Genomic DNA, 27,285 nt, shown 5'->3' on the forward strand with positions numbered 1-27,285 from the left:
AAACCCAAAAAACAAAAAACTCAGGCATCAGAAAGTTCTCCCTGAATCCCCAGTGGACTGTCAAGTAAACTACGTTGTCTGTACTATATTATTTTCTCTAAGTATTGGTCCTTTTCTGCCTCTAGGTTGCACATTCCTTGGGAGCAGAGGTTACTCGTTTGCAGCGCAGGTGTTAGTTTCCCTATAGAGGCGGTAGGTGTGAATGGAAACTGGCCGACTCTGGAGTTTGAGGGGCTGATAGGTGGAATCGCAGAAGGCGGAGCCTGGACCAGTCGGGCTGGGAAGCTAGGCGAGTGACTGCGTGAGGTCAGGGCTAGTGATTGGATGAGAGGACAAGAGAGAGAGGCAGAGAATTGTAACTTTTAACTTCCTGACCACAGGACAGACCACTGTGGTGTTGGGGCAGGTAGTGATAAGGCAATAGCGAAGCTCTAGAAGGGAAGAATTATTTTCAGGGAGGGGTAGGAATTTTTGGGGAGGAGACATTTGTTTGTGCAGAGTTTTGGAAGACGAGCCGCCTACAGGAACCTCGCATCTTCTGTCTCTGTTTCTCCCGGGAAGACGCGCGCTCCCCCTCGCCTCAGAGTCCCCGCGGCACCCGCGCCTGCGCGCGGCCGCGCCCTTCCTCTTAAACCCGCCTCTTCCGGCCAACTCTTGGGGGGGCGTGGCGGTCCTGGCAAAATGGCGGCGCCCGGCAAGATGTTGTTTCCTGAGATTCTAAGGTAAGCTGGGCTGGGGGAGATGAGGCGACGAGAAGAGGGGACGGAGCTGCCCGAGGCTGGACATGGAGGATGTGTAAGCAGGAAGGAAAGGGGAGCTGGGCCAAGCACGCGAGCTCCTGCTGCCGCTGGAGTCCTTCCCGGGGTGCGACCCGGACTGTCACGGGCGCCTGTGGGTTCAGGGAGGTGAGGAGGGGAACAGGCGGTGGGATGGAAAAGACCTGCCATCTGGTAGTGGAATGGCGAGTAAATGTGTGTTCCGTAATGAAAACCCGGGAAGCAAGATTTCACTCCCCGGCACCCGAGCGATTTCCTGTCACTGGGCGCGGCACGGCGTGTGTGTGGGGGGCGTTCAGGCAGCGCCGCAGGTGCGGTCAGTTGACGCCGGTGTGTGCCTGTTTCAATCTTCCAGCCACAAAAAGTACAGGGCCGCCCTGAAGAAGGCGAAACGAAAGAAACGACGGCAAGAACTGGCTCGATTGAGGGACTCAGGTAACCGACTCCTTAGCCTGTTTTCTGTGTATGAAATTGCTCTCTCCGCTCCCGTCTTAACTCGAAGCCCCAGTGCCAGAAGGAAGCCAAGTACTTACCTGCTGAGAGTTACGGCGTCTGCTGCCTCCCGAGTAAAGCTATGTTAGACCTACTTCAGAAACGATATTAACGTACCAAAGAGGGGGAAAAAGGTCATGGTGAATCAAGCACTGATTATGTGTAAGTATTTATGAAGTATCTGATATTACAGGTGCAGGCATCATGAATTACAGCAGCTAGCACAGCCCTTGCACATAGTAAGTATTGAGCGAATGTTTTCCTTTGTAAAAGCAGCAGAACTTGAGGGGTTGACATTTTGCAAATTTTTCTCAAACGTGAGTAACAAGAGACCCTTTGTTGACTCGGATTATTATCAGTGCCATTGAAGTATATATATATAAGCATAAAACCAGGTATAAAACTCTTATTTGACTAGCAAACGACATATGTACAAGATTATAAAACCAAGTGAAATTACACACCCAGTAAAATTCAAATCTACATTAATGTGATGTTGGGGATGGTGTGGGACAAGCTTTCAGCGTGCATATCGTACTGATTGGAGTTGGGAGTGCCACTACTGTTGCCCTGTGGTTATTTACCAGTTGTTGTTTTTTCCTATTAAAATACTGGCTGTGATGTCATTTTTACTGGCTTTGGTGTCATTTGTCCTTCATATGGCAGAATCTAAACAAATATATATTAAACCCGCTTGTTTAATAGAATGAAATTAGTAATAACTTACAAAATTATATATTAGTTATGAATGCAGATGGAAGCACTGAAATCACACAGCAGTACTGCATTATAATCTTTGCCATCCAGGTTATCCAGGCAGATCTTCACGTACTTTTTTTTTTTTTTTTCCTTTGACATATAATTGACACATTAGTTACAGGTATACATTGTAATGATTTGATACTTGAATATGTTGCAAAAATGTATCTAGACGATTCCGGTAGTCCACAGGCAAGGGCCTCAAGTAACCAATGTTCTCTCGCCTTGTGAAACATAACTGTAGACATTTTATTTGCCCTTGGAATTGCCCAGTACTTATTTTTAGTAGCGGTACTTGGAATATTTAGAATGGGAGAAGCAGGGTGTTTGCCTGCAGCCTGTTTTAGCATCTCTCTTTTATTCATAACTAGACCACTAAAGGCAGGACATAGTATCAGGGATAAAAGGGAAACACAGGGTAGGTTGGAGTTATTGATGCCCTTGGTTTCTGTGTCCACCCCCTCCCACAATGATCTCAGCTACCTTTGTTTACTTAACCAGTATTCTTTAATATAACTTTTTTTTTTAAACTACTTAATCTTTTTTCCCTTTCTTAAATCCTAGAGCTGTTTTTATTGCATTGGATTCCCCCTCCCCCCCACCCTTTGACTTCGAAGAGTGCTTTCGGAGTGAGCCTTTGTGAAGACGCAGGCAGATCATGTTCTTTGGCAGTTTAGTCAGTTGAAGGGTGCAATCCCTGGTTTGGTCAGGATTATATAGCTAATGGCAGATCCAAGTCGAAGCATTTGTGTCTGGACTACTGCTCCTACTTTGGCCCACTCCAACTCCGAATTCTTAGTTGTGCTTCATGAATAGTGTGGCCTACCAAACACTGCTGTTCATTGTAGTACAGATTGAATGGGCAGACAGTACCCCGACGGCTAGTATAGGGAGATAGTCTATAAGAATTGCTGTTAAGAGTGAATTGGAAAATGGGTGGTACAAATTTCTGGAATATTGACCTCTCATTGATAGGTATCCTCTTCAGCATCCAGCTCTATTCGAAATAGCCTGAAATGAGCTGCCTTGTGAGAAGTTAAGGTGGCATTCAGAATCAAAAGCAAGTTGTGTGATTCCAGTTTATACAGTTACATGTATGATACAATTAGGTGTAGTATACTTACATGTGTCCTTGCCTATGTTTGTATGTGTATCGAGCAGATGCTACACCTGGTACTGTTAGTGATTACTTCTGAGGAGTGTGAGCTTGTTTGGGGGAGGATAGAGAGAATGAGTGAGTCAGGCAACAGATATTTTTGAGTATCAGCTATGCCAGACAGTGCCTAGTCTATAGGCACACCTCTTTAAGTCAGTCAGGCATAGCTTCTGGGCCAGGGTGTCTGAAGTCCCTTTAGGAACATTAGCTCATTTAATAATCTGAATAATTAGATTTTATTCTGTGTGAGCTAAAATTTACCCCAGTTTTTTTTCTTTCTTTCTTTTTTTAACCTATTTTAATTTCAGGTACTAAAATAATAGAATTTACTTAAGAAAACTAAATTGTAATTATCTAGGACTGGGTGTGCCTTTGATTAGACCTATACTCAACATATGTGACAGAAAATCTTTTTCCTTTAAGCCTGAGATCTTCTGTTACATTTCCTTAGGATCACTTCAGTTTTCCTCCTTCCCCCCCCCAAATTTAAATTCTGATTAAGAATTTATATATATGTATTATTATTATATAATAAGTTGTATTAAAAATATTTTCCCATATTCTTTTTTTTTTAAGATTTATTTATTTATTTGACAGAGATCATAAGTAGGCAGAGAGAGAGAGAGGGAAGCAGGCTCCCAGCTGAGCCGAGAGCCTGATTCAGGACTTAATCCCAGGACCCTGAGATCATGACCTGAGCCGAAGGCAGAGGCTTAACCCACTGACCCCCCAGGCGCCCCTCCCATATTCTTAGTTTGAAAATGTTCAGTGTACAGAAGGTTGAAAAAATGGTACAACATATATCCATGAACACATCATCTATATTTGCCAGTGTTAACATTTTAACATTTTGCCTCACTCCCTATATAGATAGATACATATGTACATATTTTTTCTGAATTTATTGCATGTCAGTTGCAGATATCATGATCTCTCACCACTAAATACTTCAGCCTGCATCTCCTTAGAATGAAGTACATAATATCAGACTTGCAGCCAAGTAAAGGAATAGTAATTCAATGGTGTGTGATAGATATGCAGGCCATACTTGAACTTTCCCAAACCAAGACTGATGACTGTGAAAAGTTCAAGCCAGTTGTCTGGTGGAATGCCCTGCATTCTGGATTAGCCTGTCTTCTGATTAGCTTCAGGTTACGCCCATTATGGCAAATCCTACAAAGCTGATGCTGTATACCTCTCACTGCCCACATCAGGGGGGCTGTAATGTCAGGTTGTTCCCCTCTTAGTATTGCTACGAGTGGTCAAAGTGTTGCCAGTCTGATGGCTCCATTGTAAAGGAAGTTTCCCTTTTGTAATTAGTACTCTGTGAGCTGATGTTTTGAAATGGTGTAAGTATCTTCTTCCCAGCAAGCTTTCATCCAGTGTTTTTAGCATTTAAAAAAAAAATCCGTTCTTAAAGTGGGGTTGCAAAAATTACTTTTCTACTTAAGTCTTTCTGCATTTTTTTAGTTGCCATTCTTCTGTAAAGATGAATGTTCCTTTTCATACCCCACCACTTTTTTGAGTATCACTGTGGAACCATAAATTAATACTTTAAATTGAATGTGTTAATCTACCATTATTGTTCATTTTGGGTTTCAAAACTTTTTCAAATTTGGTCAGTTGGATCCCTTATTAGAAGGTTTTAAAAACAGAAGGTTTAAAAATATTGGTACCATATTTGTAAAGGTTAGGTTTTATCTTTTTTTTCCCCTGAATCATTGACCAAGGTTTTATAATATTTGGATCATTTAATAAAACATTTAAATTTCCTTAGGACTCTCACAGAAGGAGGAGGAGGATGCTTTTATTGAAGAACAACACCTAGAAGAAGAGAAGCTGTTGGAGATAGAAAGGTCAGCAGTGATTGGAGAACTTCCTCATGAATCCAGTTGTTTTATTTGAGTATTATAAGTCTTGGGGCACCTGGGTAGCTCAGTTGTTAAACGTCTGCTTTGGGCTCAGGTAATGATCCCACCATCCTGGGATCGAGTCCCAGAAGCAGGGAGCCTGCTTCTTCCTCTCCAGCTCCCCCATGCTTGTGTTCCCTCTCGCCCTACCTCTCCCTGTCATAATTTAAAAAAAAAATCTTCTGAAGAAAAAAATTTTTAAAAATATCATAAGTCTCTACAAACTAGTACAGGTCTTCTTTATAACACCTTGTACAAAACAGGTCTTATAAAATATTTAAATCTTCACCTAAGAGACTAAAATTAGATATCCTAATTTTCCTTAAATGGGAGTATTTTTCACTATTTTTGCTAATTTGAAAATGTTTTTGCAAAAAAAATTGAAAGAAGTATAAAGAGTGAAAGGGCTTCAGTGAATTCAGCAAACCCAAAGATAGCCACTGTTAAAAATGTAAGAGTGTAGATGTACTGTATGTGTTTATGTCTATAATGGGATGTTATTTATGCATTTTTAATGGCTTTTTTTTGCTTAATATATAGGACCTATATTTCAGTGTTGGTTCAGATACCTAATTCAACCATTTCAGTGGCAACACAGTGTCCATGGTATGGATGTAGCATAATTTATTCTTGATCCATAATCTGTAGTTCTCTACTGATGGACATTTGGGTTATTTACTATTAAATAACATTCACTTACTATTTCCTATGAATTTCTTGTTTCCTATTATTTACTACTTATTCTTAGATTTTTTTTTTAAAGATTTATTTATTTATTTGACATATAGAGATCACAAGTAGAGAGGCAAGCCGGGGCGGGGGTGGGGTGGGAAGCAGGCCCCCTGCTGAGCAGAGAGTCCAATGCGGGGCTTAATCCCAGGACTCCGAGATCATGACCTGAGTTAAAGGCAGAGGCTTTAACCCACTGAGCCACCCAGGCGCCCCTATACTCAGATATTTTTACTGTTCTATAAAAAGTTGCCATGGGTATCCATGCTTATATATCCTTGGTAATTGTCCTATTATTTCCTCAGGAGAATGCCTAGAAATGAAATTGTTGGGAAAAGGATAAGTAATGTAAAATGTTGATGGTTGCGTAGAGAGGGCACCTCCAGTTTGCAGCCCATCTAGCAGTGAATCAAGGTGCCTGTATCCCCATACCTTCTTCACTCACACCAGGCATCAAGTTTTAAAGTTCCTGTAGTGAAAAGTTGGAGTTCATTGTTTCAAATGTATATTTCCTAATTAGTAAGTTTGTGTATATATATATTTTTTTTCTGTTTTAAAGATTTTATTTATTTATTTGACAGACAGAGATCACAAGTAGGCAGAGAGGCAGGCAGAGAGAGGAGGCAAAGAGAGAGGAGGATGCAGGCTCCCTCCTGAGCAGAGAGCCCAATGCGGGGCTCGATCCCAGGACGCTGGGATCATGACGTGAGCCGAAGGCAGAGGCTTTAACCCACTGAGCCACCCAGGCGCCCCAAGTTTGTATATTTTTTTTAATATATCTTATTACCTGTTTTAGATTGCTTAAGTCTTCTACCTTCCTCTTTTGGGAAACATTTTTTTAAGTTTGTTGGGTAAGCAAGGTTATTACTGATTGAGGATATTTGTCCTTTATCTGTCATATGTGTGATGTATGTTTTTCTCATTTGTCATCAGTCCTACCTAACTTGGCTTATGGCATTACTTACCATAATTGGATTTTCACGTCATCGACTTTCATCATGATATCTGACCATGGTCTCTGGACTATAAAAGGCCTCTTCCATCCCAAGATGATGAAAATCTTCTATTTCTCTCGCTTAGTATTTTTCAGGTGGTAGTTTCTTTTGCCAAATGGTGCATAGTAATGTGAATGTGTTTCATGCTACTCAACCGTACACTTAAAAATGATTAAAATCCAAAATTTTTATGTTATGTATATTTTGCCACAATAAAAAAATATTTTTAAAAGGAGTAAGAAAATTTTATAGGCGATCTCTAGCTATTTAGTGGCATGTTTAGTAGGGAATGTTGCTGCTTTGGATGTAATTCACACTCCTATTCTCCACTTAAGCATGTAAATAGGTGCAATCAGCAAAATGCCAAAAGAAAATGTAGTAGTGATGGAGAACATGGAGTCGATTGAGCCAGAACAACCTTGAGTCCTGGCCCTGCCGCCTTCTAGCTGTGCTCAAGTTGCTTCTCTAAGCTTCAGTTTCCTTGCCTTAAGTATGGAGATAAAATGGAAATAAAATCAATCCTAGTACCTACCTCATGGAATTGGGGAGATGAAATGAGGTGGCAAGTATATGCACTTAACATAGTGCTAGTAGATAGGAGACGCCAAGATGTGGTAATATCTCTGGTTGTTAGAGATTTCTGTTATGATGAAGATGCCATACATGGTATGAAATAGGGGTCATTTGTTCTCTTTTCCCATTTAATTTGAGGTGCTTCTTTTAAATCAGGTAACCAGATCTTTGTGTTCCTTTGATCTTTGTTCCTGTACCAGTTGGAAGGTAGTGTGTTGCCGAAAAGCAGGAGAGTTAATTCTGTGGAAACGCTGTATGGCTTGATGTACTGCCTGAAAGCACATGCAGAGTGTCAGAGACTAGCACAGGCAGATGTTGAAGTGGTGAGAACAGATTGGAGTGCCGGGCTGTAGGGGAAAGAGCCGAGCTCCGTTCTGATTCATGCTGGGGCGATTGGCACCTTTATAAGGGAGAGGGCGGGAGGAGTGTAGGGGCGCAGAGGAATGAGAGAGGGGAGGATGTGTGAAGGGCTGGTCAGGGTCAATGTGGCCAGCAGGCAGTTAGGCAAGTTAGGATTCCAGCCTTTCACAGATGCTGGGACACAGGGGCCCTCTCCTTCGTAAAGATGACATTTACAAGAAATGTCTCTCAGGTCCTTGAGAGAGACCAAATCACAATTATAAGCCATTTTTAGTAAATCCTCTAAGAAAGCAAAGGCAGGGGCCTGTGGTCCTGTGTTGGCTAGAGCAGAGTCCATTTTCCCAGCAGCTTTGAGCATTGTCTGGCAGGCATTTTAGTAGGGTGGGAGATGAGGGTCTGGGGTCAGCCGGAGGGCACAGCCTGACACTGCTGGAAGCCGTGCTAGACACTCCTCGGGTCCTCCCAGTGCCCGGGTCTGACTGAGCTGTGTGTGTGGAGGTCTCCAGTTTTGCTTCTCAACAGTATATCAAGTTATCCAAGTTGCAGCTCTGTCAGCATTGACTCTTTCGAGGTCTTAGATTTATATGTGCTTTGGTTTGGTTTATGTATAATTAATGTTCTTCAAAAGACTGCAAAGTCAGAGTTCTACACACTGAAACATCTGTACATAACCCACAACCTGCACAGGACCACTGACCGATGCCATGTGCCCACCTCCACCGTGGTGAAAAGATAGGCTCCTGAAATCTGTAGCTGGAAATGAAATCTCTTTTCCCATAGGGTGTTGGAAGTTGTGAATCGGTTCCCCAGACTACAACTAAAACCTTATGTAACGCCTAATGTTGCTGAAGTAATACAGAACCGTTTCTCATATTTCACTTCCCTTTTACAAATTCGGTGGGAAAATGCAATCTGAGTTCTAGACACCCGATTGGCTTTTGAACTTTTGAAATGTAACCCATCATGGGGCGCCCCGATGGCTCAGTTGGTTAAGCGTCTGCGTTTGGCTCCCAGGGTCCTAGGATCAAGCCCCACGTTGGGCTCTTAAAAAAAAAAAAAGAAAGGAAATGGAACCCATCTTTCAGTTAGAAATTTCAGTATTGGATGTCTGAGACGCTTGCCATTTTAAGGTAGCATCACCCTGTAATTGGTCATTTTTAAAAATAAACTAGACAGCTGCTAATTTATTTGTATAACTCCTTGTCACAAAACCCGTAGCTTCCTTTATTTTAAAAACCTGCTCAGATGGAGTTCTGTTTCCCTTTTTTGAGCAGTTTTTGTGCTTGGGACAAGCCATGGCAGACTCTTTTTTTTTTTTTTTTAAAAGATTTTATTGATTTGACAGAGAGAGATCACAAGTAGGCAGAGAGGGAGAGAGAGGGAGGAGGAAGCAAGCTCCCCGCCCAGCAGAGAGCCTGATGCGGGACTCGATCCCAGGACCCTGAGATCATAACCTGAGCTGAAGACAGAGGCTTAACCCACTGAGCCACCCAGGCAGCCCCAAGCCATGGCAGACTCTTAACTGTCTGCAGGAGCAGGGCAAAGACAGAGGGGGGCAGGTGCCAGGTTTTCATAGTGCCGCGGTCTCACAGGTGCCGCTTGTAAAATGCATAGAAGGGGAAAGAGTAGGACCTTCTGAACGTGAAAAGCTAGATGGGGCCTTGAGACTTGTTGGCATCTTTACTGACACCTAAACATCCTGATGGTCAGCCTAAAGGGCAAGTTGTAGTGTCCTTGTTCCTGTGTAAAAGATGTCACGGACAGGAAGTGTAGAAGTAGGGATTTTCAACTGTTACCCTCTAGGAAGAGATCCTCTTACCCTCCACTTAACTGCTTTCTAGAAAATACCTTTCGTGATAGCTTGATCATTCTCAAATATGTCATTTTGCTATCATTATGTGTATGTAATTGTAAATTAGTGTTCGTTTCTCTTATTTGATTACATCATTACATTATAGGCAAAAATTACATGAGGCGTGGTTGCTTCGGGAGCAGAAAGCACAAGAAGAATTCAGAAGAAGGAAGGAAAAGGAAGAGGCAGCTAGAAAACGGCAAGAAGAACAAGAGGTATGATGTTAGTCCGATGGCCGGCTACTTAGTTAACCCAAAATAACTCCCAGTAAGAGTTACAGGTCTCGAACTTAAAGTGGGTCGTACGCATTTTACCAGTGGCAAAGTTTTTCATTTATCTGCCCCGTATGTTAAATGTTTTCAAGAAGGAAGTGACAAGAATTACCGTTCCTTCTCTTTCTTTTTTCTGGTAAAGAGAAAGTTAAAGGAAGAATGGGAAGAGCAGCAAAGAAGAGAGAGAGAAGAGGAGGAACAGAAGCTACAGGAGAAGAGAGAAAGAGAGGTGATTCCTGTCACAGGAGGATAAACGCACTGCGTATCCTCTTGGTGCACAGATACGGTGTGGGATGGGGCTGAAGAATGAGCTGGAGGCATATCAGGCTTTGGGCTCATTTTCCTGTCTAGGAAGAGTCCTGTTTTTAGTACAGATACACGCTCCAGTTCCCTTATCTCTTCTTTGGGTCTGTGTGGTGGCAGATACCTTAAATTAAGTTTTGCCTTTAACTACCCTTTTGCCCCTTTATACCAGGCATTGGCCGACTTGCCCTGTAAAGGCCAGAGGGTAAAAATTCGGGGCTTTATGGCGTGTATGGTCTGTGTCGCAAGCATCCAACTCTGTTGGTGTGGCACAAAGACAGCCTTAGGTAATATGTAAATGAATGGTTGTGGCTGTGTTCCAGTAAAACTTTGGTGTTTTATTTTGAAGATCAGGCAGCTGGCCCCTGCTTTCCGCTTTGTCCCACCCTAGGGCAAATGTTGTTTTTGCTCTAGCTCTTTACATTCACACCGAACCATTTTTCTGAGGTTCTTTTGTATATGGGGTGGCCCATTTGGAGAATACTTTGTGCGGTATCCTCACTGAGTTAATGAGACATTTAACTGCTTATAACATGTCAGCAAGAGTGACTTTACTGAAAAAAATCAGGAACTCCAATATGGAGGAGTTAGGAAATATTCTTTATTGCCAAATCGTGACTGCCTTTCCTCCTTGGCTATAAAGGCCGTCGTAGCTAACACGTAGTTCCTCGTTAAAAAAAGAGTCTATAAGGTATGCGTATGTATCTTTCAGAATCTTTTAAAGATTGCTTTGGTTTGTTTTGCTGCTATTCCTTAACACAGTGTATTTATTTCCAAGATCCCACAGCTCATCATTCCTTGACTGAGTCCTCAGGATGTATCTTTTCTATCATATTCCCAAGTCTGAATAGCATAAAAGTGGGTAGTTAAAAATGCATTTGTTTATATCCTAGTCATGATAGGGTAGGAGCAGCCTCCACAAATTTTTGTATTTTGTGTCTCAGGTCATCAGTGAATTCCAATGCAATTATTTTTTAAAGATTTATTTATTCATTTTGGAGAGAGAGCACGTGTGAGAGAGAGTACGTGGGCAGGGGAAGGGGGAGAGGGAGAGGATCCTCAAGTAGCCTGCCTGCTGAGCACGGAGACTGACACGGGGCTCGATCCCACGACCCGAGATCGTGACGTGAGCCGGAACTGAGAGCCGGGAGCTCACCTGACTGAGCCTCCCGGGCACCTCTCCAGTGCAGATTTTTAACACCCTCATTTGAGTGCTGCCTTACAGATGAGGCAAGACCACGCTAGCTTTTTAGGAGACAGGGAAGTTGTCGGGAGCTTGTCATTCTTTATAGAGCAGTCAATTCCCATTTTGACGGTAGAATGTTCTCAACTGAGGTCTTTCTGGCATTAGGAAAAAGCCAAGGCTGCTTTTAAAAAAGCTAAGGCTTTTGTTTCAAAGAAAGTCAGGTGAGACATTACGGAGAGGCAGGTAAAATGAGGTAGGTTGTAAGCATGTATAAAGGGGTATGCAGTCCGTGTTTCTGCTGTCTCTGGATACTTTTCTAGTAGAGGGAGATAGAGCAGTGAAAAACACAGTCCCTGCTCTCCTTGAGTTTTTTAGATGGGGGAGCCAGATGATAAGTAACCAAAAAAATAATTTTAAGTGCTGTGAGATGATGCTAAGTGCTATAAAGAAATAAACAGCCATGCAGTAGTGATTGGGGTAGGGATGTACTTCTTTAGATTGCCTGGTCAAGGAAGACTTGTCCAAGGAGCCAGTGTTTGAGCTGATACCTGAGTGCAAAGATCTTGGGGAGAAGCAGTCCAGGCAGAGGCAAGAGGCCTGAACCATGGAGCTGAAAAGATGTCAGGGCGCCTGAATCTTGGGGACCAAAGGAGAGAACAGTGGGGGCAAGGAAAGGGGTCAGGAAGGTAGACAAGGTCAGATCGTGTAAGGCCTCCTGGATCGGAAGGAGGAGTTTGGGTTTTATGTTATGTGCCATGGGAAGCCATTGCAGGGTTTTGAAGCAGGGTGTGACTTCATTTAATTTGTATCTCTACCTTTACCAGATCCTTCTAACTTTTATATAAAGAAGGGGGAAGGTAGAGAACAGGGAGCCCGCACTAAGGATACAGGAGTGAAAATAGAATGACCAGTTAGAAGGCCACTGTCGCAGATAGGACATGATGGTCGTTTGGATGAGGGCGGAGCTTCGTAAGGATAAGTACACAGAGGTGGGGTGTGTGGAGGGAGAGGCAGAGGGGCTCTCTGGCTTGTAGACTGAATGGATAGGGAGGGGAAGGAAAAGGAGAGGAGTTCCAGTTCTACTTCCTAGGTTGTTAGTCCAACAAGTGGGCAAGTGGATGGCAGCATCTGTTACTGAGATGTGGGGCGCTCAGGTGGATGGGGACAAAGAACCAGAGTTGCACTGCGAGCACGTGGAGTTAGCCTGGTCCCCATGTGACCGGGCAGCATCCTCAAGCAGCTAGACAGACGAGTCTTTTATGTAATGCTTTAAGGGGCGAGGGAGGTCTGTCAAGAATAATTTAGAACTTGTTTAAATGACAGTGAGCTCAGAACTTACTGGTATATTGTAAGACTTCTTTGTCTTACCGAAAAGTTTTAGATTTTCTCATCAACCCTAATTACTATGTTCATGTCATAATTTAAGATCTGTTAAGTGTTGATGACGTTTGATCTGAGCATTGCATTATGTAATAATTCACTGATGCTATATCACTCATCTTGAAAGCTAGAATGTGGTATATATGATCAAATACGCTAAATATTACTGTTACTGAAACTATTATAAGACTGTGTTTTGCAGTGGGAGCTAATAAATGTCCTACTTGAATAAACATTCTCAGCTCTATGTCCTTTGAAAGCTTTTCAGAAGATCTGTGCTGTGGAAAGCAAATTAGAACCTGAAGCCTTTGGCGGGTGTGATTTCTGTTTTCGTTTTCTCTTATGAATCGTTACGCATGAGCTTCTTAACCAGAGAAACCAGACGTGACTTTCCTGACTTGCAGGTTTTCATTAGTCCTATGTTTGCACCATTTGTAGGAAGCTGTGCAGAAGATGCTGGAGCAGGCTGAAAATGAGGTATTTTCAAACCTTTCATTCAGAATTTGAGACCAGTGAACATTTCTTTAAAAACTCTTCCTCTGGTAGAATGTTAATTTTGTGGTAAGCTATTTAGGTCGCATCTGAATATCAGAATCACTTCGCAGCTCTGTGATTTTTACAGCAGCAAGAGCAGCAGGTGGTTTTTGATGAACAAAAGCAAATGGTATCAAGTCCTTTGCTGCGGACTCTACTTATTTCTAGTCCTTAAAGTGTGTGTGAGCGACACCACGCACTGTTGCCCCGAAATAAATGGTAGAACTTGCTACAGAGCGCCTTGGGTCTTAGTCGTGGTTCCCTGACAAGTCCTTTGACCCCATTCAGAATGGATGGGCAGCAGGGAGACTTCGGTGACTGCTCCCAGAAGCCACGGTGATGCCCCGTCCTGGGCAATGACTGGGAGCCAAGAAAGACACTGTGCATGTCTCTGGACGATTGTGAAGTCTCGATTGCCTGTTATGGCCTAAATGTGTATATTCTTAAGTCCCCATACATTTTTTGACCAAAATATTTGAATGCATTTTACATCAAGTTTATCATGGATTTTTATACCACCAATAAAAGTCATGGTTATTTTCAACAGTTGGAAAATGGTGCCACATGGCAAAACCCAGAGCCACCCATGGACTTAAGGATAATGGAGAAAGATCGAGCTAATTGTCCATTCTACAGTAAAACAGGAGCGTGCAGATTTGGAGATAGGTAACTCATTTTGTTTTATCATGTCAGAATTCAGTGAATCAGAATGTCAAGGTTGTTTAGTTCTCTCTTTGGGAGCACCGTGGGCTTGAGCTTGAAAGGTTCCCAGTCAGGTGTCGCCTGCATCCTTGCTGCTTCTCCAGTTGCATTGCCCTTCTGGTACCTATTCCCTGGGCCAGCTCACCCTGGTTCTCTCCTAGAGCTTCCTTTGCATTTCTTCCACAGCTTCATGAAGACCTTGTGCTTTTCGTTTTCTTCCTGTGCTTGCATGAGTCCACGTGGGACAACTTGGATGGGGAAAGAACGTATTTCAAGAGCCTGGAGCAGCTTGGCTTATTTTATTTTATTTTATTTTATTTTATTATTTATTTATTTATTTATTTATGTACTTACTGACTTATTTTTGAGTGGCCAACACTGTGCGCAAAAGAGGCTTTGAGAAATTGGCACGCCCAATACCCAAGGGGTATCTGTGAAAGCCAGGACCCAAGTGAGTGAGGAAAAGTATTCTCATTCCCCATTCTCAGTCTGCTCTGACTCAGGAACAGAGCCAGGGTGCAGAAGCAGACTTGAGCACCTTTCTCTTTGGGCAAGTTCCTTAAGCTTTCTGAGCCTTAGTTTCCTCATCTGTAAAATGGGGATGACAAGCAGTCTCTCCCTTCGAAGGAGGTGGTGAGGCTGCACGGAGTGGATGTAGGGCAAGCACAGACACCATGGCAGGCACGTGGCAGACACTGGCCTCAGTGGTCACTGGTATTTTCATTGTGTTATGGTTGCCCTTATTCTTTGAGACACTTCTGTTGTCTACCTCTTTTGGCTCAGTGGTTTGTTTGTTTAAGACTTTATTTATTTCTTTACCAGAGAGAGAGAGAGAGAACACAAGCAGGGGGAAAGGCAGACAGAGGGAGAAGCAGACTCCCCGCTGACTGGGGAGCCTGATGTGGGACTCGATCCCAGGACTCTGGGATCATGACATGAGCCGAAGGCAGACGCTTAACCAACTGAGCCACCGAGGCGTCCCAAGCCTCAGCGTTTTTTGAAACCAAGATGTTCATGTAGAGAACTAAGTGCCGATGTCTTCATTCATTAAGCAAATATTTAAATACTTGATAATATGCCAAACATTGGTGATGTTTATCATTTGGCTTATTTATGAATGAACAATTCAAAGGAGAAAAATAATTCATAATGGTGAACGACTCTATGTAAGATGAAATATAATGATTAAGCATTCTGCAAAAGAGATCTAATCGTTTCTTAAGGTCCTGTTAATCCCAAAAGGGATACGAATAGGCAAATTCATATGTATTTAATGAGAAAACTATATGTTGTCACTCATGTTATTTTATTCATAAAATTATCCAAGCCATGAGTTTCATGTCCTTCTTTGAAAATACAAACTTTCTCTCTCTTCCTCTTTTCTTGTTTAAGTTAAGCCCTTATGCCTTTTAATTTTTTTTTTTTTTTTTAAGAGCATTGGTTCTCAACCCAGGTACACGTTAGAATCCTCTAGAAAGCTTTTAAAAATTTATGTCCTACCAGAGGTTGAGTAAATCTCTGAGGTTTTGGGCGGCCTTACTTTTGAAATGTCCTCAGGTGTTCGCACACACCGTAGGACTGAGAGCCACTACTGTGGGATGTGCAGCTCCTCTTACGGCTGATAGCTGGTGTTGTATAAAGCCTGTGAGAGGATCTGTAAGATGTGGTCAGTAGTGAAAGCCTCCTGAGGAACTAGGAACTAAGGAAAGGAGAAGAGATTTTATTCCCTTTTGCCTTTAGAAATATCTTCTGAACATATGCTTAGTTTCATCAAGAAATAGTAATAATGGATGTTAAACACCCCCCACCAAAGAAAACATGGGAGGTACCTGTGAAAGACAGTTGAGACTCGATATAAATTCACATTTTTGTGAGTAGCTGAACCAGATGGCCTTTAAGGTTTTCTGGCTACAGGATTCCTCATTTATGCTGTATCTCTAACGTTGCCTTGTATTTTAAGACTGTGGTCATCTGATTCTAAGTTCTCCTTTTGATGGCCACAGGTGAGAGAAGGAGAGAAGTCCTGAATGGGCAGTGCTAGTGTGCGGAAAGGAGCATGGGCTGCCATGCTCTCCCACCCACCCCTAGAGTCATTCCAAGGCAATAGTGACAGTGAGCAGACTGGTTTGTGAACATTTTTTCGTATTTTCATAAGCATATGAAATTTCACGATCACAGCTATCAAAGTATGAGAGCAATTTGGGTATTTTCATCATTCAAGTGATGAATTATGAAATAAAATGCTATGAAATGAGCAGTTACAAAATCCAGCACCATCGGTGGAGACAAGCCATTCCCCTTTTCCAGAGCCACAGTGACTTGCTTCAGAATCACACAGCTGTTCTTGCCTGTTAAGGGTTGTCACTTCAGACAGACACTTCCATCTCCCCAGCATTACTTTGGCGGTTCTGGTCTTGTAATTAGTCCCACGTTCAATTCTAGAACCTTTCTGGAGTTGATACTGCTTGGAGTCACAGCTTTGAAGGGAGTTCCGTGGTGGTGGTGTGTTTTCCCCTCCTGAAAACATAATCACTGATGAAAGGTAAAACTTACTTCTCAGAGTAGTTATTCATAACTCCCTGGTTTCCAGAAGTGATTGAAAGAGGGCTTATAATGTACTGCCCCAAGTGTAATGAAAGAAATGGAAAGCAAGGAAAGGAAGAGAGAGGGCGTTACTGTGAGTGCGCAGTGCACTTGGCTCTGGATTTTAACACAGCCCAGGTGGAGATTTAGTTCTTGCCAAAAAGAATGCATGGTATCTCTGGAAAGACAGATTTCGCAGGCATCAGATTCTAAATGTTTGTCCTGTGGAGTACTGCGTAAAGACACCGAGGAAGGAGGTGGACGATAACTTTGATAGATGGTTTATGAACAGCTGCTTACATAATTTTCCTGAAAATGTTTCTTACAGAGACCTTCAGTAAATGATAGCAGCCCAATTTCAGCATGTACCTTGAAATCTGTGAAGGACAAAGGTAGTGAGTGCTCCCTCCAGAAGAGAAAAAGGTGTAGTCAGTTAGCTCCACCAGAGGGGCCATCTGGAGACCACATGGTTCGTTGGCTGACCTTGGGCTAGGGTAACTTCTTACTGTGTGGTTTCATGGCCGTCTTACTTGATTCTAGTATCTGCATCATAAGTAAATAGCATAGTCTAAACCAGGGGTTCCCAAACATGGCTGACCTTCAGGATCAAGTGGGGAGTTTCTCTGAAAATAGGGTTTCCCCACCCTGAGGTCTTAACAGATGGTCTGGAACAGAACCTGAGAAATCTCAGTTCTTTCCAGGTAATTCTGGGAATCACACAGGTTTGGCATCACACCTTTCGATTGCCTCCCCAAATGTCTCTTGTCTTAGGTGACTTCTCAGTAGGAGCTGTAGGGCTAGCCCTGATGGAGACGCAGATTGTATGCACTGTCTCCGGGCCAAGTGGGGCTTTTCCCTAAACAGGGATTCGGGCTCAGTTCCAAAACTCAGAGGCTCCCTTGACACCCGAGGAAGTAGAGCCAGGTTCATTCAGATGTAATAATCCCATGAGCAGAATTTTAACCCCCATAAAGTGGTTCCTTGTTTAAAATCTGTGTGTGTTTCCTCCGTGTAAAATTCCAACTCACGGTTGACACTCGCAGTCAGCTTGAACTTTCCCTCTTTGTGCTGTGGGCAGCTATGCTTGGGAAGGTGGAGCTCATCGCGAGGTCTCTGCTGAATCATCTAGGAGGGTCTTTTGGAGAACAGAACATTTCCCATGACTGGACACTCTGCATCTCTGAGCCGGGCACGGTGTGTGTGGGGGGGGGGCCCTCCCTGTTGTCTCACATGGTGCACAGATGTGTATCCTAGACATGGAAAATGAGGAGGAGGAGGGAAACATTTAGCCATTTTGAGGCGATTGATTTTTCTAACACTTGTCTTGTTCTTTAACTTTTTTTCTTCCTCCGTTCTGGGGATTGTTTTTTTCCTAAAAATTTTGTCTTAACCAGTTTTTGTTTTTTTTTTTAAACTGGAAACCTAATCAGGAAAATCTGATGATTTGGAACCTTGAAGTATGTTTTTTCCCCCTCCTTTTTGGAGAGGGAACTAAATAAAGTAGACTCATGTAAGACTTGAATGACTCAGGTACAACCTGGCTCAGTTCAAACTACGAAAAGAAAATCGTTCATAACGGTTAGCCACCTGATGACACAAGAATTCTCTGCATCCTGTCGCAGATGGCGAACGGGCACTAGACTGGAGGTAACCCCCATCTCTGGGCCCTCTCTTACCAGCCGTGTGCCGTGGGTAAGAGTGCTTCTCTAGGCCTCAGCTTCCCTTTGCAAAGTGGAGAAAATACTAGCCCCGACTGTCCTAACGGGTTGCTAGGATCAGAGGAAGAAATAGAAAAATGTCACCAACACTGAGAAATGCTACGTATACATATGTGCAATTGAACTAGTCCGTTAGCTCAAAACTCTTACATTACCCTCGTCTCTAAGCACTGAGTTAGAAGAAGATGGTATAGAGCCAGATTGTGGTGTTCTCACCTTCCTCCTGAGTCCCACATACAGTGTCGGCCTGTCACCACAGTCTGCCATGTCAGCGGACCTTTTTCCTGTGCTTTTACATGTATGAGGCTTTGTGAACTTCATCAAAAGGCAGCTGAATGGCATACGGATGTGGAAATAATTCCCAACTTCACATCTTAAGGAGAGCAAATACATATATATTGGTCAGTCTTAGAGCAGTTCAAGTGTTGCGGTTTGACACCTGGATGGCGTTTATTATCTTGCAGTTAAGCAAGTTCTTTGAGTCTCTATCTCCAATTTAAAGGAAGCTTTTGATGTGTAATTTCTAACTCTTGGAGTGCTGCATTTAAGTTCTCCTTTCATGTGCAGGTGTTCACGTAAACACAATTTCCCATCCTCGAGCCCCACACTCCTTATTAAAAGCATGTTCACAACATTTGGAATGGAGCAGTGCAGAAGGGATGACTATGACCCAGATGCCAGCCTAGAGTACAGTGAAGAGGAAACCTACCAGCAGTTCCTGGACTTCTATGATGACGTGCTTCCCGAGTTCAAGAACGTGGGGAAGGTGATCCAGTTCAAGGTGGGTGTGCACGATGCACATGAAGAAGGGGACTGCTTCGCTTCCCACCAAAGTGCCCTAGAAGATGGGAGCGCTAGGGCGCAGGCTGTCTGCCTGGGTGGGGCGTGTGCGATGGCTCGGGGCCTGGTCCAAAGTTGGGCACTCAGGTGCTCAGTAAATGTGACTCCCTTCCCACCGGCCCTCACTGCCGGTACGGCAGCAGGCCTGCATGAGATCCGAGCTGCATAAGGTCCTGCAGATAGCCATGCCGGCGTTCAGTTAGAGGCTGCACGTGACGCCGAACACAGCCCCTCCCTTCCTTTGTAGTGGGTCTCACCTAGAGCCACGGTGTGCTCACCCTGCCCAGCTCTCTACTCATTGAGTTTGCTGCATGATGTGGATGGTGCCCGCTTGCACCTTCCATTGAGGCACTTACTCTTCTGGAGCTGCCGAAGAACAGAAACTTTGATTCCTTTTTCTGACAGTGTCTTTACGCCTTCAGTACTCTCAGTACTGAACATAGTGTTCCCCAAATCGTGGCTTCTGATGCAGCATACCCGGTGAAAAAGAGCCACCGAGAGTACCCAGTTACTGGAAAAGGTTCCTCAAGGCAAGAATAAAGGCAGATGTACTTACCAGTGGCTGCTCATGGGACCCCGGGGCTTGATTCCTAGCATACTGAGGCCTCCCACTTAATTGACTTGATAAGATCCAGACAGCAGTGATTTTGGTTTGTTAGAGTAGGGGAAATGTCCCATAATTTGAAAGGGAAAAAAGAATAAAATCACGAGGTTTTTTCCTCTGCAAGTTGGCAATGACAGGGCAAAGCTGGAACCGCCAGGAACAGTGGCTGCTAAGCACCCAGCAGCAGTCATGAAACGCAGAACTATACTTCTGTCCACTAGGCTCACAATTTTTATTTTATTATTTTAAAGATTTTATTTACTTATTTGAAAGAGACAGAGAACAGGAGCAGGAGGAGTTGGGGTAGGGCCATAGGGAGATGGAGAAGCAGACTCCCTGCCGAGCAGGGAGCAAGACACGGGGCTCGATCCCAGGACTCCAGGATCAGGACCTGAGCTCAAGGCTGATGCTTAACCAGCTGAGCCACGCAGGAGCCCCTGAGTTCAAAATCTAAAAAAAGAAAAAATCTTTTAAAATTTCTCTTTCCCTTTTACCTCTTGCTTCTGTTGCACGCACCTTCCAGTCTTCACGCCGCTTCTCAGCGTAAGCAGCAAATACTAGTATGGGCCAGCCGGGCCGTCCTCATGGTTTGACTAGCTCTGTGCTCCTGAGTGGGTCACTTTACCTCTTCTTGCCTTTGCCTCTTCCCGAAAGGGACGGAATTGGACCCCATCAGCGGTTTCCCTTGTGGGGTCCCTACGTTGTACTGCTTCTATGAAGTCAGCAATGGAGCTGCTTTAGAACTTCCACCTGGTTAGTGGAAATCATCGCTTAAAACAGGCTGCACCTGCTAGCCACGGTGTGGTTTGGTCCCCCCTCCCCACTTCCGTTTAGAATTTTATCAGCAAAGCTCATGCTAATCACATTAGCATTTATAAATGGAAAGCTGTTCGGTAGATTTTTAGTAGGAAAATTCCAAAACATTGAATTCGTCATGGAAAATTAATAGGTCCTTGGCAACCACTGGATTGAATGATCTCTAAGGTCACTGGTGTAACTGACGTGGCCTCCCAAGGCCTTTTAGACCTCAAGGGTGGTGTTATAAACTATCATTAGTCTTCCTTCTAAGGATGCTGTTATAAACGATCATTACAGATTGTGCCTCTTTTTGGGTACTCTAACAAAAATACTATAGAACAAATTTGTAACATTGTAGATTCATTTTGAAAATAAAAGCTAAGCATTTCTATCAATATTTGAGGACCTTCTTATACCATTGAATAAAAACAAATCGGATTTGTCCTTTTTTAAAAAAAATTCCAGTATGGTTAGCATCTAGTGTTAGTTTCAGGTGTACAACATAGTGATTCCCGAATTCTTTATATAACTCAGTGCTCATCAAGGTAAGTGTACTCTTAATCCCCTTCATCTGTTTCACCTGTTCCATCCGCCTTCCCATTTGTTCTCTAGTTAAGAGTCTATTTTCAGTTTCTCTTTTTTTCCCCTTGTTTTCTCAAATTCCACAGATGAGTGAAATCACTGTACTTGTCTTTCTCTGACTTATTCCGCTTAGCATTATACAGTCTAGTTCCATCCAGGTTGTAAATGACAGGATTTCATTCTTTTTCATGGCTGAGTAATAGTCCATTGGATATATATGCCACACCTTTTTTACCTATTCATCTATTGATGGGCACTGGGGCTATTTCCGTAATTTGGCTATTGTTAATGATGCTGCTATACACATAGGGTGCATGTATCTTTTTGAATTAGTTATCGTATTCTTTGAGTAAATACCCAGTAGTGCGATTACTGGGTCATATGGGAATTCTATTTTTTTAACTTTTTGCGGAAACTCCCTAGTGTTTTCCACAGCGGCTGCATCAGTTTGCATTCCCACTAACAGTGCACGAGGGTTCCTTTTTCTCCACATCCTCGCCAACACTGCTGGTTTCTTATCTTCTCGATTTTAGCCTTCCTGATGGGTGTGAGGTGGTATCTCGTTGTCGCTTTGATTTGCATTTCCCTGATGATAAGGGATGTTGAGCTTCTTTTCATGGGTTGGGCATCTTGATACCTTCTTTGGAAAAATGTTCATGTCTTCTGCCCATTTTTAATGGGATTATTTGTTTTTTGGGTGTTGAGTTGTAAAAGTTCTTTCTATGTTTTGGATATTAACCCTTTATCAAATATGCCATTTGCAAATATCTTCTCCCCTGCCGTAGGTTGCCTTTATTAGTTTGGTTGATTGTCACCTTTGCTGTGCAGAAGCTTTTTAGTTTGATGTAGTCCCAATAGTTTAGTTGTGCTTTTGTTTCCCTTGCTTCAGGAGGCCTATCTAGAAAAAATGTTGCTAGGGCCTGCTCTCTTCTGGGATTTTTATGGTTTCAGGTCTCACATGTAGGTCCTTAATCCGCTTTGAGTTTATTTTTGTGTATGGTGTAGCGAAGTGGTCCAGTTTCATTCTTCTGCATGTAGCTGACCATTTTTCCCAGCACCATTTATAAAAGCCAAAATACCGAGACTTTTGCCCATTGCATATTCTTGTCTCCTTTGTCATAGATTAATTGACCATATAATCATGGGTTTCCTTCTCAGCTTTCTGTTGTTCCATTGATCTGTTTGTCCAGATTTGTCATTTTTGAAGGCAGATGTTCAATCTAACTAGTAGTAAGAACAGTACATATGAAATGAGATTATTCACACCTACCAGGTAAAAAAAATTACAAATTCTGTTAATACCAGGAGTGGACAAGGAAATACCAATTAGTAAAACCACTTCAGAGAGCAGTTTGTGAATACCTAGTGAAGTTGAAAGCACGTATAACCTATAAATCGCCCTGGTACTCGTGGTTATGCATACTAGAGAAATCCTTCTCCCCACAGAGACATGTCCAGGAATGCGGCCTGCAGTGCTGTTTGTTGATGAAAAATTGGAAGCATCCTGGATAGTCATCATTAGAGGAGTAGATAAATAAATTTGATAATTTGATATATCCAATGTACAGTTAAAATGAATCCTTATGTTTCTGTGATGATACTGTGCAAAAAGAATGTAAAATATACATTATTTGTGTAAAAATTTAAAATGTATGAAGCAGTACTGTACATTATCAGTACATATATACAAGTTGCTTTGCATATGTATACATAAATACACCCGTGTATTCATAAGAGACACGTCTATGCATAGTATGTATAGGATTTGATGGTGTGCGTGTGATGTGTGTGTCTGCCTGTATACATACGGATACGAGTGTTGGTGTCTGTGCACACAGGTGCATGTGTATCTGTGTGTTTGCATTTGGGAACGTGAAGGATACGCCAGCCTCAGGATGGTTCGTGCTCATCCCTGTGATGGGGAAGGGAGCATAGGCGGAAGGCCTTCAACGGGGTCTTGAATGTTTTGCGTACTTAACCGTTCTTCGTCAAAAATGGAAAGCGTTGGTCTTGAACCTGGGAGCTAGACCTGTGTGTTGATTTTTGGTCTCTGTATTTTTACGTATGTGTGAGGCATTTCATGTCTGTGAAAAATGAATCTGGATCAGCAGGGATCAGATAGTTGGGGCCTCTATCGCTGCTACATGCGGAGGCCCCGCATAGACCGGGGAGGGCTATTTAGAATCTTCAAATGAGAACTGCTTTTGGTAGTGCCACCCTGGACAAAGTGCATTATGATGACTGGAGGGTTTCTTTTCCTTTTTTTTTTCCTTTTTTCTTTTCTTTTTTTTCATGATTAAATCTTCATTGCTCTTTAGGTCAGCTGCAACTTGGAACCTCATCTGAGGGGCAATGTGTATGTTCAGTATCAATCGTAAGTATCCTGAAGATAAACATCTTCCCATTTTGTCTCGGGTGGTGTTGGAATTATGTTGCTGTCCAGGTTTCCCCCACTAAATAGATCACTTTCATGTGCGTGGTATTTTTAAAAATGTAAATATTAAGGGCTAATATAGACATACATAGAGAAGGGACTTGAAAATGCATTTGTATTTCATTTGTTGTATACTTACATAGTTTTGAATCTTTTACGATGGTTATTTTTTTACTTACATAGTTTTAATAATTAAAAAACACACTGAAAAGGCATAACAGAAGAGGATACATTGAACAAGCCAGAAAGGGAAGCCCCATGCCATCTCGGCGTGCGTTCGGCCCTCTAGGACAGCAGTTGGTGTATCATTTCTGCTTGTCCTGCTGTTTGTCTGGGCCATGCTGTGGCTAATGGGTTAAATTAACCATTGTAATAAGGAAAAAGAGCAGTCCTAGCTAAGAAAGGAGGGGCTCTGACAGTGGAAGACACTTGTGCATTTTTAATGGTCCAGTCTTTTGGTTTAAGCAGCTTTGACTCAAGCTGATTTCCATGGATCAGGACCTCAGGGAGGGTTAGTAAAAAGCGTTACTGAATAAATTGTGAGCTTTCAGGAGCTTGAATGCTCTCATGAGGACTCCCTAGTACTAAAGCAGTGAACTTGGTGGTCCTACGGTAAACTAATAAAAAGGTTAGTTAACAATAGGGGTCATCTCCATAATAGACAGTTACTGTAAAAGGCATCCTTTAATTTGTGGGTTTGTTTGTTTTTTTAAAGGGAAGAAGAATGCCAAGCAGCCCTTTCCCTGTTTAATGGACGATGGTATGCAGGACGGCAGCTTCAGTGCGAATTCTGCCCAGTGACCCGATGGAAAATGGCAATTTGTGGTAAAATACAACATGATGACTTTACCCCAGTGCTTCCACTGTTGTGTAAAGGGACATTCTTAAGAGAAAAAAACTTTTTTTTTTTTTTTTTAAAGTTCAGTGCGGGGCTTGAACTCACGACCCTGAGATCAAGACCTGAGCTGAGCTTGATGCTCAACCTACTGAGCCACCCAGGCACCCCAAAAAACAATCTTTTAAAGGGGTGAAACATGGCTTTTGTCTCAGGAACTAGACGAGCAGAGATCGTTCTATAAAGTAGCTCACATTCCTGTGGACCTTGTGGGTCACTTTCTGGATGAGGTGACAGAAGTTGCAGTGTATCAGTGACAGAGTTGGGGCTGGAATTCCTATCTCCTCATCCTCAGTCCTGGGCTTCAAAACTTCGGGAAGCCCGAGGACCTGTGTCTTTGGGGAGCCTTTTTCCTTGTTGCAACGTTGGAAGTGATCTCTCCTCATTGGAGCCCCTCACTCAAGCTGAGTTTTTTGCCCCATCTTTATCCCTAATGAATTTTCTGTCATCCTTGCCGCCTAAAGCACTTGAACAGTTCCTGCCTTGCTTGAAAGACACGCTTGTGTGCAGTGGAGATTGATTAGAGCTGTAGGATCTGGTCAGGGCACATTTAGTCAGACTGACTCATCGGACTGCGGCCGGCCAGTCAAGAAATGAGTCAGTCCTTTGCGTAGCCAGCCCTCTGGAAGGCCTCCCTGTTTCTGTATTTCTGTCCATGGCCTTAGTCAAACTCTTCATTGTCGATCGACTCTGGAAGCAAAGAGGTGGAACTGTACGTGCCTTAGGGCCGCACTTTTCTTCCCCTTTGCTTTGTTTTGGCTTTACACGTGCTGGCCTAAAGCCTCTGATTAAAAAGAATCTCTAATTTACCAAGTGTCTATCTTTGGCAGCCTGGTCTTAATGGATGCTGTCACTCAAAAACTATTTACTGAAGGGGGAACAAAGAATTTAGAATTCCTTGCTTGGGAAAGCAGAAGAACCATTATGCCTGAAACGTGTAAGTTGGCGGGCTGGAAGAGATGGAACTGGTTTTTTTCCCCTGAAGGCAATTATTTTTGTCAGTTCCTGGGAATCCAATGTGTCTTCAGTGAGATACTTCTGAGTGTGACATTGGCTCCCCCAAAGCAGGAGACTACTTTTCTTTTTTTTTAAATAACAGCTTTGTTATTTTTCCCTAGTAACTAATGATGTTGAACATTTTTCATGTGTCCTCATTATTGGCTATTTGTGTATCTTCTTTGGAGAGAGGTCTGTTTAGATACTTTGCCCATTGTTAATTAGGTTGTCTTTTTATTATCGGGTTGTAAGAGTGCTTGACCTGTTCTACGGACAAGCCTCTTGCAAATATGACTGGCCAATATTTTCTCCCATTCTGTGGGTTTTCTGTTCACTTTGATGATGTCCTGTGAAGTACGGAAGTTTATAATTTTGATGAAATCCATCTTATCTATTTATATCCCTATGTTTTTTTGTTCGTACTTTTGGTGTCATGCAGATTTTACTGTATATCTTCCTCAAACAGTTGTATGGTTTCATGTCTTACATTTAAGACTCTGATCGATTTTGACCTTTCGTATAATGTGTGGTATGCAGATATTTCACTTTTAACTGTTTTACATATTTGGGGAATTTACGGACTTTCAAAAAGTTAGAGAGCATCAAGAGGATCTTGAAGTGGTTCAAATAGATTTCACCATGGCAAGGATCTTCCATATTAAAAGCACTTGGTAAAGTTAAAAGCGTTAGGCCAATGTTGACCATCTTCTTAAAGTCTAAAGAAAATACCAAGCCCTGCACTTCTCACAGGCTCCCTGTTGGCCAGCAGTCTGGTCCTGCCACCACCGTGCTCTCAGAGCACCGTGTCCTGGGGCTCCCAAGGCCCGGTTCTTCGGGATTAATTAGGGCTCGACACTGTCCATCAGTGGGATGGGGAAACGCTAAACCCCCCCCCCGATGTGATCACCGTGTGTTCTGTCGCCCTCCACCCCCTCATCCGGTCGGGGAACAGGATACCCGGCTTACTGAAAACCTCCGGTGTGTTACCGTTCACAGTGCCGTTTGGTAGAGCTTTTATTTTTGAAATTCTGGGAGCCAGAGCTGTGACGTCCATCTATATAGGCCGCAGGAGGAGATAGGTCAGTCGCGTCTGCCCATCGGCAGCGTACCCTCTGGAAAGGATGGAGTCCCGGCGGTAAATGCTGTTTCCTCACTGTGCCGTTGCAGGTTTGTTTGAGATACAACAGTGCCCTCGAGGAAAACACTGCAACTTCCTGCACGTGTTCAGAAATCCCAACAATGAGTTTTGGGAAGCTAACCGAGACATCTACCTGTCTCCCGATCGGACGGGCTCCTCCTTTGGTAAGGGCTCGGAGAGGAGAGAGAGGACGGGCCACCACGATGAGTACTATGGGAGGCCCAGGAGGAGACGAAGCCCTAGTCCATCCCACTCCTACAAGAGAAATGGGGAAGCTGAGAGGAAAAGGAGAAGCAGTCACCGGGGGAAGAAGTCTCACAGACACATGTCCAGGAGCCGCGAGAGGCACAGTTCCCGAAGTAGAGGAAGAAAAAGGGACCGCAGCCGGGGCCGGGGCAGCCGGAGCCAGAGCTCCTCTAGGTCCAGGAGTCGTGGCAGGAGGAGGTCAGGCAGCAGAGACCGAACTCTCCAGAGCCCCAAATGCAAATAAACGTACTTTGTTCTTCACGGACTGCAGATCTTATTTATGATGATGGCTGCTTCCTACCTGCGTAGTCGTAGAGGGCTCTGAGCTCCATGGGTTAGCAAGCCGGCCAGAAGCCTATTTAAAAATGCTTTTTATTCTCTAATAATCAGTGTGTTTAGTGTAGAAACCTAGAAAACCTAAAATGTACAGATAACATGGAAATCACCTGTAATCCTAGCCTCTAGTGAGAAT

General features: G+C 43.2%; 1 protein-coding gene across 1 annotated transcript; it reads left to right on the forward strand.

Annotated features, from left to right (window-relative positions):
* The first annotated feature begins 632 nt into the window (after nt 1-632).
* Nucleotides 633-27,078, forward strand: ZRSR2 (zinc finger CCCH-type, RNA binding motif and serine/arginine rich 2). Its single transcript, XM_032840731.1, has 11 exons — nt 633-722; nt 1,132-1,211; nt 4,961-5,039; nt 9,709-9,817; nt 10,017-10,103; nt 13,182-13,220; nt 13,825-13,943; nt 18,848-19,061; nt 23,423-23,478; nt 24,254-24,363; nt 26,597-27,078. Exons 1-11 carry the CDS (start codon nt 682-684, stop codon nt 27,055-27,057), a joined length of 1,395 nt encoding a protein of 464 aa, XP_032696622.1. The 5' UTR covers nt 633-681; the 3' UTR covers nt 27,058-27,078.
* Nucleotides 27,079-27,285: the final 207 nt, after the last annotated feature.

Source organism: Lontra canadensis, unplaced genomic scaffold (genome assembly GCF_010015895.1).
Source record: "Lontra canadensis isolate GAN:19392208 unplaced genomic scaffold, GSC_riverotter_1.0 scaffold116, whole genome shotgun sequence".
NCBI lineage: Eukaryota > Metazoa > Chordata > Mammalia > Carnivora > Mustelidae > Lontra > Lontra canadensis.